The sequence below is a fragment of the Typopeltis vanoorti genome, chromosome 18, assembly GCF_054136105.1.
Source record: "Typopeltis vanoorti isolate ZY-2024b chromosome 18, IOZ_Tvanoo_1.0, whole genome shotgun sequence".
NCBI classification, from domain to species: Eukaryota; Metazoa; Arthropoda; class Arachnida; order Uropygi; family Thelyphonidae; genus Typopeltis; species Typopeltis vanoorti.
The window spans coordinates 68,207,789-68,227,455 of record NC_143566.1 but is presented as its reverse complement, the minus strand read 5'-3'; the positions used below and the strand labels follow the sequence as shown (position 1 = coordinate 68,227,455).

The 19,667-nt window shown below is 36.1% G+C and overlaps 1 protein-coding gene across 2 annotated transcripts in view; it reads right to left on the bottom strand.

Moving 5' to 3' along the window:
* LOC150096745 (uncharacterized) overlaps positions 1-13,252 on the bottom strand; it is a 178,141-nt gene extending 164,889 nt beyond the window's left edge. For both annotated transcript variants that reach the window (XR_016549812.1, XM_090408294.1), the window contains exons 1-2: positions 13,111-13,252; positions 4,631-4,752 (exon numbers count right to left, since the gene is read on the bottom strand). Coding sequence is in view for 1 of the 2 variants with exons in the window: in XM_090408294.1 (XP_090264420.1) it covers positions 4,631-4,735 (105 nt within the window). In the remaining variant the exon portion in view is untranslated. The remainder of the gene's footprint in view (positions 1-4,630; positions 4,753-13,110) is intronic.
* Between the last annotated feature and the right edge of the window lie 6,415 nt (positions 13,253-19,667).

The window sequence follows — 19,667 nt, the reverse complement described above, 5'->3', positions numbered from 1 at the left end:
GGTGGAGAGGATCCAGAAGTGAGTGACTAAGATCGTGACTGGTCTAAAGAATGCTCAGTATAAGGATATATATTGAGGGTTTGTGGATTACAAAAGTTGGTTGACGGTGAAAAGGAGGAGGGAGTATGATTGAAACATTTAAGTTACTTAAAGGATTTTATAGGACTGATGCAGAGGAAATGTTTCAGCACTTGGCTAGAGGGAGCAGAACAAGAGGTCATCCCTGGAAGATGGGTAAGAGTGTGTTTAGCAAGGGCATGAGGACTAGGTTTTTTGCTTGGAGAGTTGTGAATGAATGGAATGGATTGTCTGAGTTAGTTCTGAGTGCTCTGTCTATTAATGGTTTCATGGAGAGGTACAATACTTCACTGATAGTTTGGATCTATCAAACAAGAAGGGAACAAGAGGTCATCCCTGCAAGATGGGTAAGAGTGCGGTTAGCAAGGGCATGAGGACTAGGTTTTTTGCTTGGAGAGTTGTGAATGAATGGAATGGATTGTCTGAGTCAGTTCTGAGTGTTAGTGGTTTCACGGAGAGGTACAATACTTCGTTGATAGTTTGGGTCTATTGTGAGGAGTCTTAGGACTCTATGTAGGTGCCCGTGCAATAACAATAATAAAAATTGAAGTGTGCTTGGGCATGAGCATCTATGAACAGCTAACTCCTTTAAGTAAGGTTAGTGCTATTCAATGCTGCTGCCCTGCCAGCCACTCAGTGTACTTTCTCAATTAAAAATATTATGGTCTACAGAGAAGACTCGATTTAAAGTGTCAAAAATATCAACTTTATTAAGCCTGCAGGCAATTTTATGAAAAAAAAAAAAAGAATGTTAAGATCGTATTGAAAAAATACATTCTTCAGGGTAAAGAAAACATATTAAAAATAGATTTTTAAGAATATAATTGTAACCTAATATTTAATTAACCTAACATTTAATGCAATGGTTGTACTTGTATCTGGGCAACCAGGTTCAAAATTCACAGCTGAGTGTTTGTTAAAGCTATGGCATGTCATCCTCAGCATTCAGTCTGTTTCTTGCCTTTGTTTTGATATGAAGAAGCACTGAAAATCCGCTCTCGCAAAGATATGTAGGCAAATGGAAGTAAAACTTGAAAGGCAAGCATGGTGACATTTGGATATGACTGATACATAGCACACCAGAACCAAGTCAGCAATTCAGAAATTTTTCATAACATAAATTACATGCTGAGGAATCATTTGGCAGATCTAAGAATTCATCCTGTACTTTATTGGGAATGCTGGCTACATTCAGGGAAGTAGAGAATAGGTTTTGTACCAGTGCAGCTTCTTCTGCAAGCTAAGGGGAAATACTGCTGAAATTCCTTTTCAGGGGATTCAAGATGCCCAGTAATCTCCTTCAGATTCTCATCCAGTTCACCTTCAGATTCCACTACCACACTGCACAGTTTTTCAAACATTAGCACTGGAGTCCTTCAGTTTCAAAAAAGGTATTTATCTTCTCCACAATATCTTCACCTTTTGTAGTAGTTTCAGGTGCACTACAAAACAGGAACTCTTCTTTGATGTCATCTGAATGAATAGACTGAGAACATGAACTTACATCTGTTGATTCATCAACTTGAAAGCATGGAGAGACTTTGATTTCAGTCAAAACCTGCTTTTTCACATCTATGGACATATCTGAAATGTGCCTCTGAATAGTGTTATTGGACAGACATATTTGTTGCATCTTTATCTTGCTGTCTTCCCCAAGAATTAATTTCACCATCTTCAACATGCAGGATTTCTGAGATGAGTGTTTCTCCAATCATGTAACGTTGCTCAGTTGCTGAAAACTTCCTGTAGGATCAAGTCTCTGACATCTGAGACCAGTTTCATGGCATCAAAAGAACTCCAAATCCTTTTTTAGTATGTTCTGAATGCTTTCTCTCTCTAAGTGATGTTTGAGTTTTGAAGATTTCATAGATTCAGCACTGAGAACAGCATTGCACAAAATGTATCGAGGGTTCTCTATGTCATTGTTGATCAAGGTGGCAAACCCAAATTTTAGATAGTCCTCTGAATATTTATGGTTTTTTTTTTTATTTATTTTTTTCCCCCTCCATGGGTAGGGATTTCTGAAAATATAAATAAAAATGAACTGTTTTCCCATCAGGAAACGATAATAATGATGCAGAAAGCCGACCGACAGCATGGACTGATGATGACCTACTGATGCTCTTTAGATTTTAGAAAGTGCAAGCAGTGGCTAACCCGTGCTTGATAGTAAGTGGTTGGTTTCCATCGTGGTACCAACTAAAGGTGGTTGACTATTAGCTAAGTTAGTGCCAGTTTGCATTAGATGGCCCATTGGGGACATCATTGAATTACATCACTGCAAACATGGCAGCATCAGCAATACACATGGGATATTCAACTGCATTAAGAAAGCACCTCACCTTTATTCAACAGTCCATATTCGATAATCTGTTATTCAAACATTGAGACATCAATTAAAAATGAATTCTGATATTGAATTTTGCATCATGGTAAATATTTTTTTTCAGTTTACTATTTGTAACATAGAATTTTATTCTAATGGTAACACTGCATTTGTATATTTTATTTTTAGGAAGTGAATCAAGGTCTGCTGTGGCAGAAATTTGAAAAAAAAATATTAAAGGCCCACCATAGCAAATAATTAAAATAACATAAAATGTTTAACATGTATGAACACAGCAGGTCTTTGATATTTTTTAAGTATCTGTCATGGTGGATCTTAAGTCAGCTCCTTTCATTTATCAAAAATCAGTGTTACAACAACTAGTAGAATATTGCAGTGTAGTCATATTGAAATTCATGGTGAATCCTATAAAAATAATTGCAGTTAAAAATAAGTGCAGCAACCCCCTTGGGGGTCACAACTCACAGGTTAGGAACCTGGGGTTTAGATAATCAATATAATGAAGTAATTTTAATTACTTCCCTTCCCCATTTCAAAAATGTCACAGTTTGGATGATAAATTATATGGTCACCCTACCCATACATCATTTTTTTGCAATATCACTCAGCCATCCTCTTACCGAAACTAGTGATTTGTAATCCCATCACATATCCTCCAAGTTATGCTAGGGACAAAAACCTTAGCCAAGTCCAAAATTATCAGTTAGATATTAGTTAGGTTGAATTGGACAAGAGTTATATCCATTTCACTTGTCTAACTGAAATGGGATATTATTATAAAATGTGATCACGTTACTTAGCATGATCTTCCCTTAGTAAACTCATGCTGTTTATTTCCAATTATAGATTCTCTGTCAATGCATGCGATCTCTTACCAACCTCTCTAAAATCTTCACTGTAGCTCCAAAGATAATGATAGGTCAAAAGTTGAACACATCAGTCTTTGCACCATCCTTGTGCAATGAGATTATCTTACAATCTTTCCACTTCTGTGAAATTTTCCCTGTGTTGGGACTCAAATTACACAGCCAGTTCAGCTGAACACAGTTTTAGCATCCATACTGATATTCTGTATCCATACTGATCAGGCCTTATCACTGAATTCACATTTAGGTTTTTGCAACAGCTCTAGTGGCTTCTCCTTATACACTTCATCTTCTTCATTCAAGATTAGAAGTAGCATTATATCTCCAGATTTGACCAGAAATCACCAGATATGGAATAAGAAAAGTTTTACAGTAGCTATAGTACATAAGTCAGATGATCAAAAACTATATGATTGGAGTAGAGCTCTCGACAGCACCCATTTATAAAAAGGGAAATATAACTGAATGTGAGAATTATAGATGAATTTCCCTACTGAGTGTTCCAGTATACCTGCATCAGTAAATAGCATCAAATTCTTTCCAATGTCATTAATGTACAGAGTGAATAACAATAGATGCACACCGACATCTTGTGTAAAAGTCTATATATACACCTTGACTGCCATATTTCTGAAAGTGGTTTCTGTTTCCCACTGAAACTAAAAATTTGACAACAGACTAATTCTCCATAAAGAATTATCGATACACTTAACAACATTTTTGACAGGCTGCTGGAAAATATTTTCTCAGCACATGTTAAGATAAAAATGTTAATGGAGATGATGGTATCAAATATAATGAAGACAATATAGGAAGAAATTGAGAATCTACAAAGATGTCCTGAAATATATAATGTAGTCAATATTTGCAGTATCTCTGAAGGTCTGATTACTGCAAAAAAATTGGAATAACAAATGCCATTGTAACTTACTTTACATCAATACTGGATGGTGTTTGAAAACTGTCATCTCTGCAATGATTCACACTGATCAGTTACTAATAATATCAAAAAGTATTAATAACTGTAAGTTAGAATAATAACTCTTAATCACATCCCAGTGCAGATCATTTTATATGAAACAGATACTAATTTATACATTTAGAACTATATAATCTAGTTGTTATCATTTATATTAAGGACTATGGATAAAGATGAAGTGCAGACCTCAAAAAGACTTATAATCATTTAATAATTAAACCTTCATATTAATATGATTAATATTATAATATTAAATAATCCAAATTAAAACCTAAAACACTTCTAAAATATAAAAGATTATATGCAATTATAAAAAATTTTCACAAAAATAAGCCTCTATAAAATGTAAAAAACTCTTACATTCCATGGTGGCTTGTGCATAGATTTTTTTGTACGCTTTAATACATGGCTTTTATTTTTCTTTCTTTGAAAGCTATTCTTTAAATCAAATGTTGCTGGCATCATTCAGGATACAATGTAAACTGAAAGAAACATACATAAATAACATAAAAATATTCAATTAATATCTAATAAAATCAACACACAAAAATATACATACAACTATAACATGTTAGATTTATGAGAATTTATTATCATCATCATACAGGTATCTTCATGGAGTCAGAAAAACTCATCGTGGGAGATCCATTTATTCTCACTCTGGCCATCATTCATACAATACCTATCATATTTCTACTTAAACTCATTCACTGATGAAGCACCCACAACTAACTCTGGTAACCCATTTCACCAATTCACCACCTCGAAGCAAAAAAACCTAGTCCTGATACCCTTGCTAACCACACTCTTATGCTACTTCCACTGGTAACCACTTTTTCTCTCCCTTCTTGTTATACACTGTAAAACGTCTTCAGTTTCATTTATATAAAAACACTTTTAATAGCTTAAATAGTTCTATCATATCTCCTCTTTTTTTGTCTATCAGCTAGTTTTTGAAGCCTACAGACTGTCAATACATTCGCATAGGAAACATTCCACAGACCTGATGCAATCTTTGTCACTCATCTCTGGATCCTCTCCACAACTTTGCCACCAAAAAATCTGGGAGTACAGATTTGAGCACAATAATCCAGATACGACATTAAAGCCTTATATAAGGAAACAATAACTCTCCATCCCTCCTTGTTAGTATTCTTCAACAACCATGTAATCTAAAGTGTTGCTTTGGTTACTTTTGGAATTTGTCCTCTAAACTTCAACTCACTGTCCATAATTACACCAAGTACCTGACTGCACAGTTTCCTGCAGTTTGGTTCCATCAATATAGTACACAGCTTCTGATCTCTTCCCAAATAGCATCACTTCGCCACATTAAACTGGCAGCCATTTATCTTTGCCCGTCTGTTTAAGTCTTCCTGTACAATCTCTGCATCACCTTCATTTACCATTACTCTTCCCAAGTTTAGCATCATCAGCAAACAAGTGAATATTTTCTGTCAAATCATTTCCTACATCACTGAACAGCACTGAGCCCTGTGACACAACAATGGTCACTTGCCTTCTCTTGGACTCGACTCCTCCACAAACCACTCTTTGATATCTGTCCATCAGCCACCATCTAATCCAATTCAGCAGATTTATATCCATTCCCATTTGCTCCAATTTATGCAATAAAGCTCTAAGTGAAATCTTGTGAAATGCTTTTGCAAATTCTAGCAATATCACTAAGTAGCCATTTCCATTATCCATCTTCATTGTCACTTGATTATAAAAAGAAAGAAAATTACTAAGGTAAGACCTACTCTTCACAAAACCATGTTGTCCCTTATAGAGTATCACATTCCTATCCACCAAGTCCTGAATTCTGTCTTTCACCAATTTCTCCAATACCTTAACCCCATTCCTGAGATGCTGATTGTCCTATAATTTACTACTTGCAATGAAGGCTATATAGGCTATATATCACCTAGTAGATTTAGTTGGCATTTCCTCCAACTAGGAAGATAACTTTTCACAGAGGGAATGCTCTTGCTAGTAGTCTGGAGTCCCCTTGGGGAGGGGGGGGGGAAACAGGCCACACCTGAGTAGATGTGTGCACATCACTAGCATGCTCTATATTAACTGGGAGAAAAACTGTCCAACTGAACCAAATTTTCAATATTTCACAAAACACTTTATCTCTTCTTCCTATCATGGATTTTAGGCCAGGCTGCTTGTCAAACATCATCTTTCATTATGCTCCAAACAGCATTTTACCAAATATATTAAGTCATTTAAGCAATGAGAGGTATCTACAAATGATCTGTTTACCACTATGTAATAATTAATATTATTATTATTATAACAGTGTCTTCATGGAGTCAGAAGACTCATTGCAGGAGACTCTACATTGACACACTAACCACTATTCACACAATACCTATTATACTTCTCCTTAAATTCATTAACAGACAAAGCATATTCATAACCACTTCTGGTAATGCATTCCACACATTCACCACCCTCCAAGCAAAAAATCTAGTCCTAACACCCTTGTTAACAACACTCTTACACAATCTCTCAGGATGACCCCTCATTCTCTCCCTTCCGGCACTATTCAGAAAAAAGTAATCAGTATCAATCCTATAAAACCCCTTTAATAATTTATATGCCTGTATCATATCTCTTCTCTTATGTCTAATGTCATGTCATCTTATGTCAACTAGTTTTTGAAGCTGACAGACCTTCAATCTTTCCTTGTAGGAAACATTCCACAGACCTGCAACAATCTTTGTAACTCGCCTCTAGATCCTCTGCACCATTTCTTCATCACCAAGGAATCCAGGTAACCAGACTTGTGCTCAATAGTCCAAATGCGATCTTATTAATGCCTTATAAAGTAGAACAATAACTTCCCTATCCCTGCATGTCAGTATGTTCTTCATACAACCATGTAATTTGATGCCTCTCAACTTAAATTCTTTGTCCACAATAACCCCCAAGTCCCTTGCCTCGTCGAATTCCTGCAGTTCAGTTCAATTAATATAGTACACAGCATGTGATTTCATCATCACAAAGTACATCACTTTACATTTAGCCACATTAAACTGCCAGCAATTTACCTTACCCCCATACTGCCAGCCTATTTTAGCAAAATATCTACATCATTTGAATTGACTATTGCTCTTCCCAATTTTGCATCATCAGCAAACAAGTGGATATTTACTTTCAAATCATTTCCAATATCATTAATGTACAAATTAAACAACAGAGGACCAAGTACCGAGCCTTTTGGCACACCGCCACCTGCCTTCTCCTGGACTCAGCCCTTACATAAACCACTCTTTGATATCTGTCCCTCAGAATCCAAATCAACAGCTTCGGATCCATACCTATTTATTCCAATTTATGCAACAGAGTTCTGTGTGAAATCCTGTCAAATGTCTTTGCAAAGCCCAGCAGTATCACCGAGTAAAGATTTCCTTTATTCAACACCACCATTAATTTATTATAGAACGTAAGTGACTAAGGCAAGACCCACCCTTCACAAAACCATGTTGCCCCTTATAAAGTATCATATTTTTGTCCACCACTCCTGAATTCTAATTTTTATCAATTTCTCAAAGTTTAACCACTACTCCTGATATATTGATTGGCCTATAATTTGCTACTTCTGTCTTGGGGGGCCTCCCTTATGCAATGGAATTATTTTCCCCCTCTTTCCACTCTACTGGAACTTTAGTAGAACTGAAGGCTTAAACTAAACAACTTGGTTAAAGGAAATGCTAATTCTCTTGCACATTCTCGTAACACATGGGCCAACATGCCATCTAACCCTATGGTAGCATTAAGGTTCTATAATACACTAAGCACCTCTATTTCTTCTATCTCTAGACTCTCATCAGTGACACATTCAACACCACAATATCACAACCAAGATAGTACACTTTTGCACAATGATTACTAAGTAACTCAAACCCAGTCATGCTTAGTGAAAACTTGACATGCTGGTCCCAAGCCCAGATAAATTGGGAGGATTGAGCACAGGGCTAGCAACCCAGCCTCAGAAAAAAATCTTTGCTATGCAAACTGAAACCTTCCAAAATGTGATACCAGATGAAAAAAATAAATAGAACATGAAATGCCATGAACACGAGGCATCTCTGTGAAAGCCCTTCTGGGGAAGACATGGAAACTGGAAAGACATACCAAGTCTCGAGAGTTCTAGAAAAATACAGACTAGAAATAATGGGATTAAGTGAAACGAGATGAATAGGAACTGGAAAAAATCAAATTGAACTCTGACTACTACTTAATCTACTCTGGGAACCAAAATACAATGACCACACAAAGGGAGGTGGACTAATGAATGATGACAAAGAAAGCTCATGGTGCACTAATGGAGTGGAACCCAATATCCGAAAGAATACTAAACGCTAAATTTAAAGCCGGCAAGCAGAACATCACAATAACTGCTACATATGCACCAACAAATGATGCGATCCAGAAAGAAAAGGATAATTTTTATAACATGCTACAGAGAAGTATGTAAAGGACAAATAAAAAAGATATGCAACTTATATTGGAGACTTTAATGCTAAGGTTGGAAATGATAATACTAATAAGTATGGGAAAGTATGCAAAAGGAGAAATTAAATGAAAATGGAGAGTTGCTTATAGACTTTTGTATGTTCAATCAGCTTGTAATAGGAGAGAGTCTCTTTCAACATAAAAAATTACACAAGTGGACATGGATAGCACCAGATAGAAAGACAAAGAACCAAACAGACCATGTGCTTATATCAAGGAATTGGAAGAAATCACTCCTGGATGTCAGAGTTAAAAGAGGAGCTGAGGCATATTCAGATCACTTTCTCCTAACAGCTACCATGAAAGTAAAAATATTTAAAAATAAACAAACAGTGCACAACAGGAAGAGAATTGAAAAACTCAAAAACAAAGAGATTAGAAATAAATTTATAACAACTCTACAGGATAAATGGAATAAACTCGAAAAAAAGAGAAGGAGATAACATAGAGGGAAAATGGACTAAGATTAAAGACATACTAATAAGCACATCAGAAAAGATATTGGGATTTTGAACTAATGCAGACAAGGAATGGGTATCAGAAAACACCAAATTAAAAATAGAGGAGAGAGATAGAATAAAAGAGAAACTGTTGAACAAGAACAAGCAGAAAGATATAGAGCATTTAACAAAGAAATAAAAAGAAGTGCAAGAAATGATAAAAGAAAATATATAGAGAAAATCTAACACAAGAAGCAGAGCATGCTGCATATATAAATGATACTAGAAAGTTGTTTGATATTACAAGGAAATTAAGTGAAAAAAGAAACAAATGGATAGTTCCTATATACAATAAAGAAGGAAAACTAATATTAAATGAAAAAGAACAGATAAATAGATGGGCGAAATTCTTCTCAGAGAAATTTCAAGAAATGACTGATGATGACCAGAGCCTAGAATTAAATGAACAAAATGCATCATTAGATATAAATTTGAATGAAATAATAAAAATAGAAATTACAAAAGCAATAACTCAGATCAAAACGGATAAAGCACCAGAAACAGACAACATACCAGGTGTTATACTGAAAGCAAATCCAAAATTTATAGCACAGATATCATATTCCTTACTAAATGAGATATGGCAGAAAGAAGAGTGGCCTAAGGAATGGAATACTGGATTACTGATTAAATTACCCAAAAAAGGGACCCTATCTGAATGCAAAAATTGGAGAGGTATAACATTGCTGAGTGTTATAAGAAAAATACTAGAAAGAATCAAAATAGAAATAGAAAAACAACTAAGACCAGAACAGGCAGGATTTAGAGCCAATAAATCATGCATCGACCACATTGCTACTTTACAAATTATCATAGAACAATCGTTGGAATAGCAGGCAAGCTTATATTTAAAGTTTATTGATCTTGAACAAGCTTTTGACAGTATAAACAGATCTTCCCTATGGGAATTACTTAGAAATTATGGACTCCCATAAAAAATAATAATAATTTTAAAAATGTATGAAAATTTTGAAATTAAAGTAATACATGGAAATACTCTCTCAGAACCATTTAAAACAAAGACAGGAGTAAGGCAAGGTTGCATACTCTCCCGTACTATGTTTTTAATTGTCATAGACTGGGTGATGAGAAAAGTATCTCATGGAAATACAGGATTACAATGGTTACTTCAAAACCAACTCCACGATCTAAATTTTGCAGATGATATCTGCTTACTTTCACAGAAGCACCAACATATAGAACAAAAAACAACAACACTTGTAGAAACAGCCAAAAAAGTTGGTCTTAGGATAAATAAAAATAAAACAATGTTGATGAAAATAAATGCAAAGCAAAATAAACAAATAACAATAGAAGAAATACTGCTTAAAGAAGTTGAACAATTCATATACCTTGGTTCAATAGTATCAATAAAAGGAGGAACAACTGAAGATAATAATAGAAGGAAACAGCTGGCTTATTCAACTTTCAACTAACTTAAAAATATTTGGAAAAACAAGAATTTGTCTATAAAAACTAAAATGAGAATATTTAACTCAAATGTAAAGGCAATACTAATGTATGGATCAGAAACTTGGATGTTAAACAAAAAGATAGTTAAGAGTGCCCAGGTCTTCCTAAACAAGTGTTTAAGAATGATACTGGGAATATATTGGCCAAAACAAATATCAAACGAAGAACTATGGCATAGAACAAACCAGAAACCCATGTTGCAACAGACACGTGAAAGGAAATGGAGATGGTTAGGGCATGTGTTGAGGAAAGAAGATAAAATAATAGTAAAACAGGCTCTAGATTGGAACCCACAGGGTAAAAGAAGACGACGAAGTCCAAGAGAAACATGGAAAAGAACAATACTGAAAGAAATAACAAATATTAATGAAAACTGGAACCAAATAAAAGCAGAAGCAAAAAACAGAGTCCAGTGGAAAATGGTAGTGGAATTAATCTTTTTCACTCCACCTATGCTCCCAGGTGGAGTGAAGAGGATTAAGTAAGTAAGCAACTCAACTATTTGATATTTGCTTCTATAACTTCCTTACTATCAACACTTTTTAAAGTCATCCTTCCATAGTTATTTCTCCTTTTACTTGCCGCACAGCAAAAGAACGCTTTAGGATTTCTTTTAGACTCATCAGTTAGTTTCCTCTCATAATTAGCTTTTGTGTTCCTTACCAACACTGAGGATGACCTATGTGTTCCATATAGGCAGTGGCGTAGCTAGGGGGGGAGTCTGCCCTGAGCGGCACTTTGAACCTGTTTGAACGTTTGCAGTTAATTCTAAAATAATCTCAAGAACTCAGTTCCAAATATTGTAATACTACTGTGAATTTTTCTCACAATTACTGTAAGTGTTGCTAGTTGTGAGAGGAGTTTTTCTAAATAAAATTGATTAAGAATTACCTACATCACTATGAAATAGACTTCGTCAGTGTCATCGACAATTTTGCTAACAGAAATGCAAGAAAAATAACATTTTAGAATGTTGAAATTAAAGTTTTACTTCAAAAATAAACATAGCATTTTAATTTATTTCCCTATACGTCGTTTTGACTTTTTGTAGTTGGTATGTATTGAGAGGGGAGGCGAAATCAGGGACCACCCCGGGCAGCAACAGCTCTAGCTACACCACTGCACATAGGTCATCCTCTTTGCCAGTACCTTGTACTAATTGGAATGTTCATCACCTTTTTCTTTATACTTCCTCCAATTCCTGACTTTGGAAATATAGTCTGATACTGCTTTCCTTAAACACTCTTTGGCAACCTCCCATGCACCATCAACATCTCTCCCCTTCAAATTCTCATGCCATAGTACTGCTGAAAACTGACTCCTCAGCTTGTCATTATCACTAGCCTTGTAATTCCACATATACCCCTTCTTAACAGAATATTCAGCATATCTTACAATCTCCCAGATCAAGATTAAATGATTGCTTTCCCAAAGTGGGGATAGTGTAACTAAATTAGTTACTGATATGTTCTCCGATGCTATTGCCAGATCTAACACTCTTGAATCTCTTCTCCCTTCCATTACATCATCTCAGATAGTTATCTCTTGACAATTTTTTAAATTCCATTTCCTTCCTTCCTTGTGACTATTCCTTCTCCCAATCTATATCTCCATAATAATTAATTAACCTTCACTTATCATGCTAATTTGCCAATGCATACCCTCAACATTCTCGTTTATATCACCTGGATTATAGCAGCAACCGATTACATATTTCATCCTATTAATCTACCTCACAACAAACAGCCTCAAATGAAGTGCCCTCTGCATACCTGTCATCTTGAGGCACTTCTACCCTTCTCCCATTCTGTCCTGCCTGAAATAAAGAAGTTTGCAACTTCAGGTCAGTAAATAACCCTTTAATGACAACTGAAGTTACCCTTTACACTTATGTTAACATAAAACAGAACTGTAAATGAAAATACCTTAAAAGGCTTAATTTCCTCACGCAAGAAATATAAAGCACGGCCGATGATATACAAACTTTTAAGGAATGATAATAAATCTGCAAAGCACAAATCGGAAAAACTTCCTTGGAATATTTCAATGACCGAGTGTATAAGACAAGCATGCATAAATGGAAAATGTTGTCCAATTTATTAATCTTGATGATATTGCTATGACATTATTTTTTAATAAAATAAATAAAAAGCCACAATATCACCGATGATCAACACTCAATCATGACATCGGGCAATAACTCGTTCGTATCAACATCTTTCTGTATACTTTAAAAGCCCGCGAATTAGTTCAGAGATCACTGTTTACATTCAGCGGTTAAAACTACATTTTCGATATTACAATGAAGGAACTACTAATTTATACTTTGCTGCTTACAATTCATATATCAGCTGAAAACGAAACCACACCAATTTCTTGAATTTGTGACTTACTACATGACTAGTTGTTCGGTTGGTTCACACTGAATCTTTCAATTTTAAATATTCTAAATGCACTTTGACTTCCTGTGTAATCCACTTTTAAACATGCCACCATTTTCAACAAAACAAACGATCCCAAAAACTAATTAACAGATGGATACGAAGACCAAAAACTTCACAGATTTTCCGACATGTAAAAAACAACACTGAGAGATCGTCAGACACGATCTTTCTAAATTTATATTTAATCAGAGTCGTTTTATCCATATTATTGTTATTATTATTATTGTTATTGTTGTACGGCCACCTCCATTGAGTCCAAAAACTCATCGCAGAGACCCAATTTATTAATAACTCTTCTTGAACCAATTCACAGATAAATGACTCTGGAAATTCATCCCATTCATCCACAATTCTACAAGTGAAAATTTTAGTCCTCACGCACCTAATAACCACACTTTTATTTAATTTTCAAGGATAACCTCTTTTACTGTTCCCCCAGCAAAGTGCCAAAATATTTTCCCCTGCATCAATCCTATAAAACTCTTTAAGTAACTTAAACGTTTCTATCACTTCCCTATTTTTCACCTATCAATAAACTAATCACTAGTAAGGACTTCTTTTGCAGTCAACACACACACACACACACACACAACTCATTCTATTCTCATATGGAAAGTTCAACAGACCCCTCATAATCTTGGTTGCTCGCCTGTGAATCCTTTCCACCAATTCGTCATCTTCAAGAAACCCAATCATACAGAAGTGCTGATGATATAAAGTACTTCTGTGTAATTTGAATAGGTTGGAAGCGTGAGTAAATGATAATGGTTCTTTGGAGTGATAAGAATTCCAAAGGAATATTTTACTGGTTGGATTATTCTCGATGAAACTGAAGTTCTAGGAGTTATGGTCGAAATTTAAACGTGATATAGAAAAAGTTGCCAATCAAACCACAGAAGGAAATTGCGATTCGAATACGCAGATGTGTAAGAATAAGGAAGTCATTTTGCATGTTAGCAAGGCCTGGGAATAACTGCACCAGGATTTTGTATTGAGTAACAAGGAGATATTAAAGTTCTGGAAAAGGTGAAAAGAAGAGTTATGATCAATTGTAGATTATGAGGATTGACTGAGAGTTTGTTCAGTGCAAACATTAGTAAACAAGACAAACAGAATGATATGAAAGGGCCCTACAAGTTTCTGAAAGGGTTATAACATATTGGTTGATAAAAGTTTTCTTTATGTAGAAGTCGGGAGAAGAGAAGAATCATCTATGAAAGTTAAGTTTGCGTGCAATGAAGAAAGGAGTGAGAGCTATATATTTCTCTCTCACAGAGAATTGAGTACGTGAATGGAATAGTTTGCCTGCTGGAGTGATGTGTGCATAAGGAGTCGTAATAACACAAAGTGTAGTCCAATGAAAGGTCGAATAGAGACCAAACAGGCCACTGATATGAATTGCGATAGGAAGAACCTTTGATCCTATTTTATTGAATAATAATGCTCTTTAGGATTAGCTCCAACCATGAGTTATAATCATTCCAAAAGATATTACAGTATTATCTTCTTTAAACAAGTATTGTGGATATGGATGTTTTGCATTCATAGCAACGTTATTGTTCAAAAAGAAAGAAATTTATATTTCGAATCTAGTCGCCGAAGGGGGAACTTTTTCGCATATTCGGATTCCGAGTCATAAATTTCTGGCACTGTCAATGTTGTTTTCATATCAGAAACTCGGATTTTTCGTCCCATAAACTCCAGGAAATCTACCATAGAACGCACCCTGTTTCATACAATAATGTAACTTGCAATGCACCTCCGAGATGGCGAAACTTGTCTCTTTCTCATCGCCACACGCCATTTATAATTGGTGATGGTCTCGGGCCGACTACCTCTGATTGGTCACCGGTGGAGATTGAACTTCTAAGTATCCAAAAGTTATGTAGAGCTACAATGCTGTCGCCTAGTTCCAATGAATAATTAAAGGCATTCCTCGAAACGTTTCTGTGGGCTGTAGAGAAATACTCATATGGAAAACGCAGTCTCCCTATTGCTGATTCATTTTAACTTCTATCCCATAGGGACTACATTTCATCGCTATTACTATTCTTTGGTTACTTCATCGGAAATTGCTCCACTGCATTTGTAACTATCATTCCATTGCTTTCTGTTGCACATGCAAAAGCAGTAGCTGACCATAATCCCTTTACTATTCAACTGCAAACACACCTAACCTACTTCTCCTGTTTCTCATTAAATCCATCTTCCTCCAACCTGTGTACTACCCTTCCGCTGAAAGAATTCCAGAACGATACGACCTGTAACTCTTACAAACATGTTAATATACTACTACTACAACATACACTGCTTGGAAAGAAGTCAACAGACACTCCGACAGGCAAAGTGCATCGTGCCTTGCAACGAGTCACATGTTTCTTGCCGGTAACAGAAGATATAAGATGTTCCCGAGTCAGTGCAACTGCGAGAGGGTGAAATGGCCGCGAGAAGATAACTGACGAAGTTTGAAAGAGGCACATCGATATGACGCCATGCTGCAGGCCTATCTGTTCAACAACTTGTGGACAAATTGGACCATCTCAGATCAACAATCAGTGACACCATACTGTGATAGGAGCGTACGACAACAACTGCTACTTGCAGTGGACCACTCACCAAGTGGAGCGTAGGTGGCTACAAACGATAATATTTACAATCCTCCACACACGTTGAATGGGGAGTTCCAGGTTTCCACTGGAACACGAAAATGCACTAAAACATTTAGAACCGAAGCTCACTAGGTGGATTTCCATGGTAGGACCGCAGTATGCGAGCCCCACATTACCCAAACTAAAATGCTGCGTCATCAGATCGTGTACAGTGAGAGGTGGAAGTATAGCAGGCTGTGTTACGGAACGACGAATCATCTGCTCGGAATACCTATACCGTATTCCTAGTAGATGGATGAATGTGAGTATTGCTGATACACGATGAATTTCATTTACCAGAATTTATATCCCCAATTATGAAATTCGGAGGTGGCGGTGTGATGATATCGTCGTTTGGCATCGGATCTCTCTCTTTGCCACGAACATAGAAGATTTGTGGACGTGAACGCAATCATCTCGAACATCTGTAGAATGAAATGAAACGTTGGATGAGGGATGTCACACACAATATCTCAGAACTTCATTGCATGCATACAGGAATAATACTCAAAATTTTCGATTCCGCGCTATCGTCGCTTGTGAAAAGCATATATGTGCTATAGGTTTGCTGCAGTCATCGGAACGGTCTGACGTACATCTTATTAAGGTGGACGCCAGTGATGTCTATTCCTCATATTATGGTGTCCGTTGATATTTCTAAGCTATTTCTAAGTTATTTATGAGTTTATATATCAAATCATCAAATATCAAGTCGTCAAATATATATATATATATATATATATATATATATATATATATATATATATATATATATATATATATATATATATATATATATATATATATATATATATATATATATTCTTCTTCTTCGCTGCGTACCGATTAATTATTGATAGCCACGGGCCAGCTATCTCTCATTGGCTACCAGTGGGGATTGAACTGCCCACTCAGTCTCCAAAAGTTAGATAGGGCTAAAAAAAGAAAACGGCTTCGCCTACTCCCTACACGGCAATAAAAAGACGTTAGCTGATTTTATATATACAGGGTGTTCGGGATAAATTTGACAGTTTCGTAAGGAAAAAGAAAATCTTCTTTGTATCTATTAAATTTAATGAATTGACAAAAAAAACATTACAGGCAGAGTTAATTACAATACTATCAACAAGATTTACTCAAAATAACCACCATTAGCATCGATCACAGCTTCAATTCTGCTTCGGAACCTCGAACAAGCTGATGCTACAGTCTCCCTGGGAAGGGCCGCAAAAACTGTTTTAATTTTATCCATTAACTGGGCTTTTGTATTACTGGAAGTGCGATTGGTGTCTTTTTCAACTGCGCCCCATACAAAATAATCCATGGGGTTAAGGTCTGGGGAGTTTGGAGGCCAAACATTTGGACTGGTGAAGTCGTAGAAATTTTCAGACAACCATTTTTGACTTTTCCCAGAGGTGTGGCAAGGGGTCGAATCCTGCTGCCATACATACGGCCTACCATTGGCTACCCTTGTTATCCAGGGCTTGACTACAGTTAGCAACTCCACGAACAAAGCCCGAATTCCAATGCCAGGGTTCTTCAACACCTGTTCCTGCAGATTTGCGAGGAATTCTGCTGTACGAACGCAATCAGATCGTCTGCTAGGGATCTTTCTTCTTGCTACATCCTCGTAGTCACCATTGCAAGTCTCTAGTTCATGCCTGATTGTTTTTACTGTATTCAGGGAGCATTGGGCAGCAGTCGTAATATCCTTATTTTGATGGCGGGCACGAATCATCATGATACAAGTTATTCTCTTCCATGATTCAGGTGGGTTCCAGCTATCCATCCTTTCTGACGTCTTGTATATGAATGAAGAAGGGTCCAAACTTTTAAATGAAGAGAAGTGTGTGTTAATACATGTAACTTACGGAAAAATATAATTAATTATAAATATGTCAAATTTATCCCGAACACCCTGTACATATAACTTTATATATATATATAATATATATATATATATATATATATATATATATATATATATATATATATATATATATATATATATATATATATATATATATATATATATATATATATATATATATATATATATATATATATATATATATTTATTTATAAACAATCTCAAATAAAAATATAACTATATATAATGGAGGTTCATAGTGCATGGGAGGTGGTAAAGGAAGAAGGTAATGGTACTTCCTGACTGTGTACCTAAAGTTCGGATAGTAAATCAAGAAGGGCTTAAATGGATGAAAAACAAAATTAAGTTTGAGCTGCAAAAAAAAAAAAAAATACCAACTGTGGAGGGAATTTAGGTGGCCGGCAGGAACATGAACAGTATAAAACACAGGCCAGAAGGATAACGAGTGTGGTAAGAAAAGCAAAAGAAGATTATGAAAGGAAATTAACCATGCAGGCTAAAGAGAATCCCAAACAGTTTTTTCGATATGCTGCAAGCAAAATAAAAATTGTATACTGCAGAATGATTTTAAGGAATGCCGATGGTAGGGAGGTAACTGATTCAGTTGATATAGTGGAATTACTGAGCGATCACTTTACAGAAGTATATCTTCCAGGTAGTGATATTGCAGGAATGAAAGAAACAATAGCTTATACGGGAATTGAGGTGAAAAATGGAGGTGAATAGTATATTACAAAACCTTAATGTGAATACATCTGTGGGATTGGATGGTATGCAAGCTCGGGTCTTAGGTGAATAGGCTAAAGATTTGTCAGTGCTCTTGACCATTTTGTTTAATTTGAGTCTCGGGTCTGGGTTAGTCCCGAGAGGTGGAATGAAGGGAAAACAGTTCCATGGCATAAAGGACGTTCCAAGGTTGCTGTTGCAAATTACCGACCGATCATTCATTCCGCGAGGTCTAGCAGTATCACTGTAAACCAGTTACCCTTATAACACAGCGACTGCTGAACTGGATAAGGGTAACGGGTTTACAGTGATACTGCTATACCTCGCTAATGCTTTTGTTAGGGTAATAGATGGAATTCTAATCAGTAACCTGCAGAATACGGGGATGGATATATGGTTGGTGAGATGGATAAGAGGGTGGCTGATGGAGAGATATCAGAGAGTAGTTTATTCAGGAGTAGAGTACAAAGGACGGCCTGTAACTAGTGGTGTGCCGTTGGGCTCTGTCCTTTGACCACTACTATTTAATTTGTTCATTAACGATATAGGAATGGAACTGTTCATTTGTTTGCTGATGATGCAAAGTTGGGTAAAGCAATAGTGAATGCACATGATGCCAAAATCTTGCAGGATGATTTTGATAGATTGGAGGACTGGGCTAAGGAGAATGGATGCCTATTTAATGTGGCAAAGAGTAAGGTTATGCATTTTGGGGTGAAACGATTACCAGCAGTATACCACATTGGTGGAAATGTACTCCAGGAGATTGACGAGGCCAGGGATTTGGGAGTGTTGGTGGACAGGAAGTTGAAGTTTAGGGGGCACATTGAAAAAGTGGCTAAATCAGCTCATCAAATCACTTGGTTACTGAGGAGTACATTGAAAAGCAGAAACAAGGGAGTAATCTTTCTTCTGTATCGAGCCTTGATAAGACCCAATCTTGACTACTGTGCCCAAATCAGGGTGCCAGGGTTTCTTCTTCATGGTAATGAGGTGGAGAGGATCCAAAGTCAAGTGACCAAGATGATAGCAGGTCTATGGAATGAACCTTAAGAGAACTGTTTGAAGATTTGTGGGTTGCAGAAATTGGTTGATAGGCGGAAAAGGGGTGATATGTTTGAGACATTCGAATTACTGAAGGGTTTCTATAAACTAAGATGTTCAGAGGATATTTTTGAGAATAGG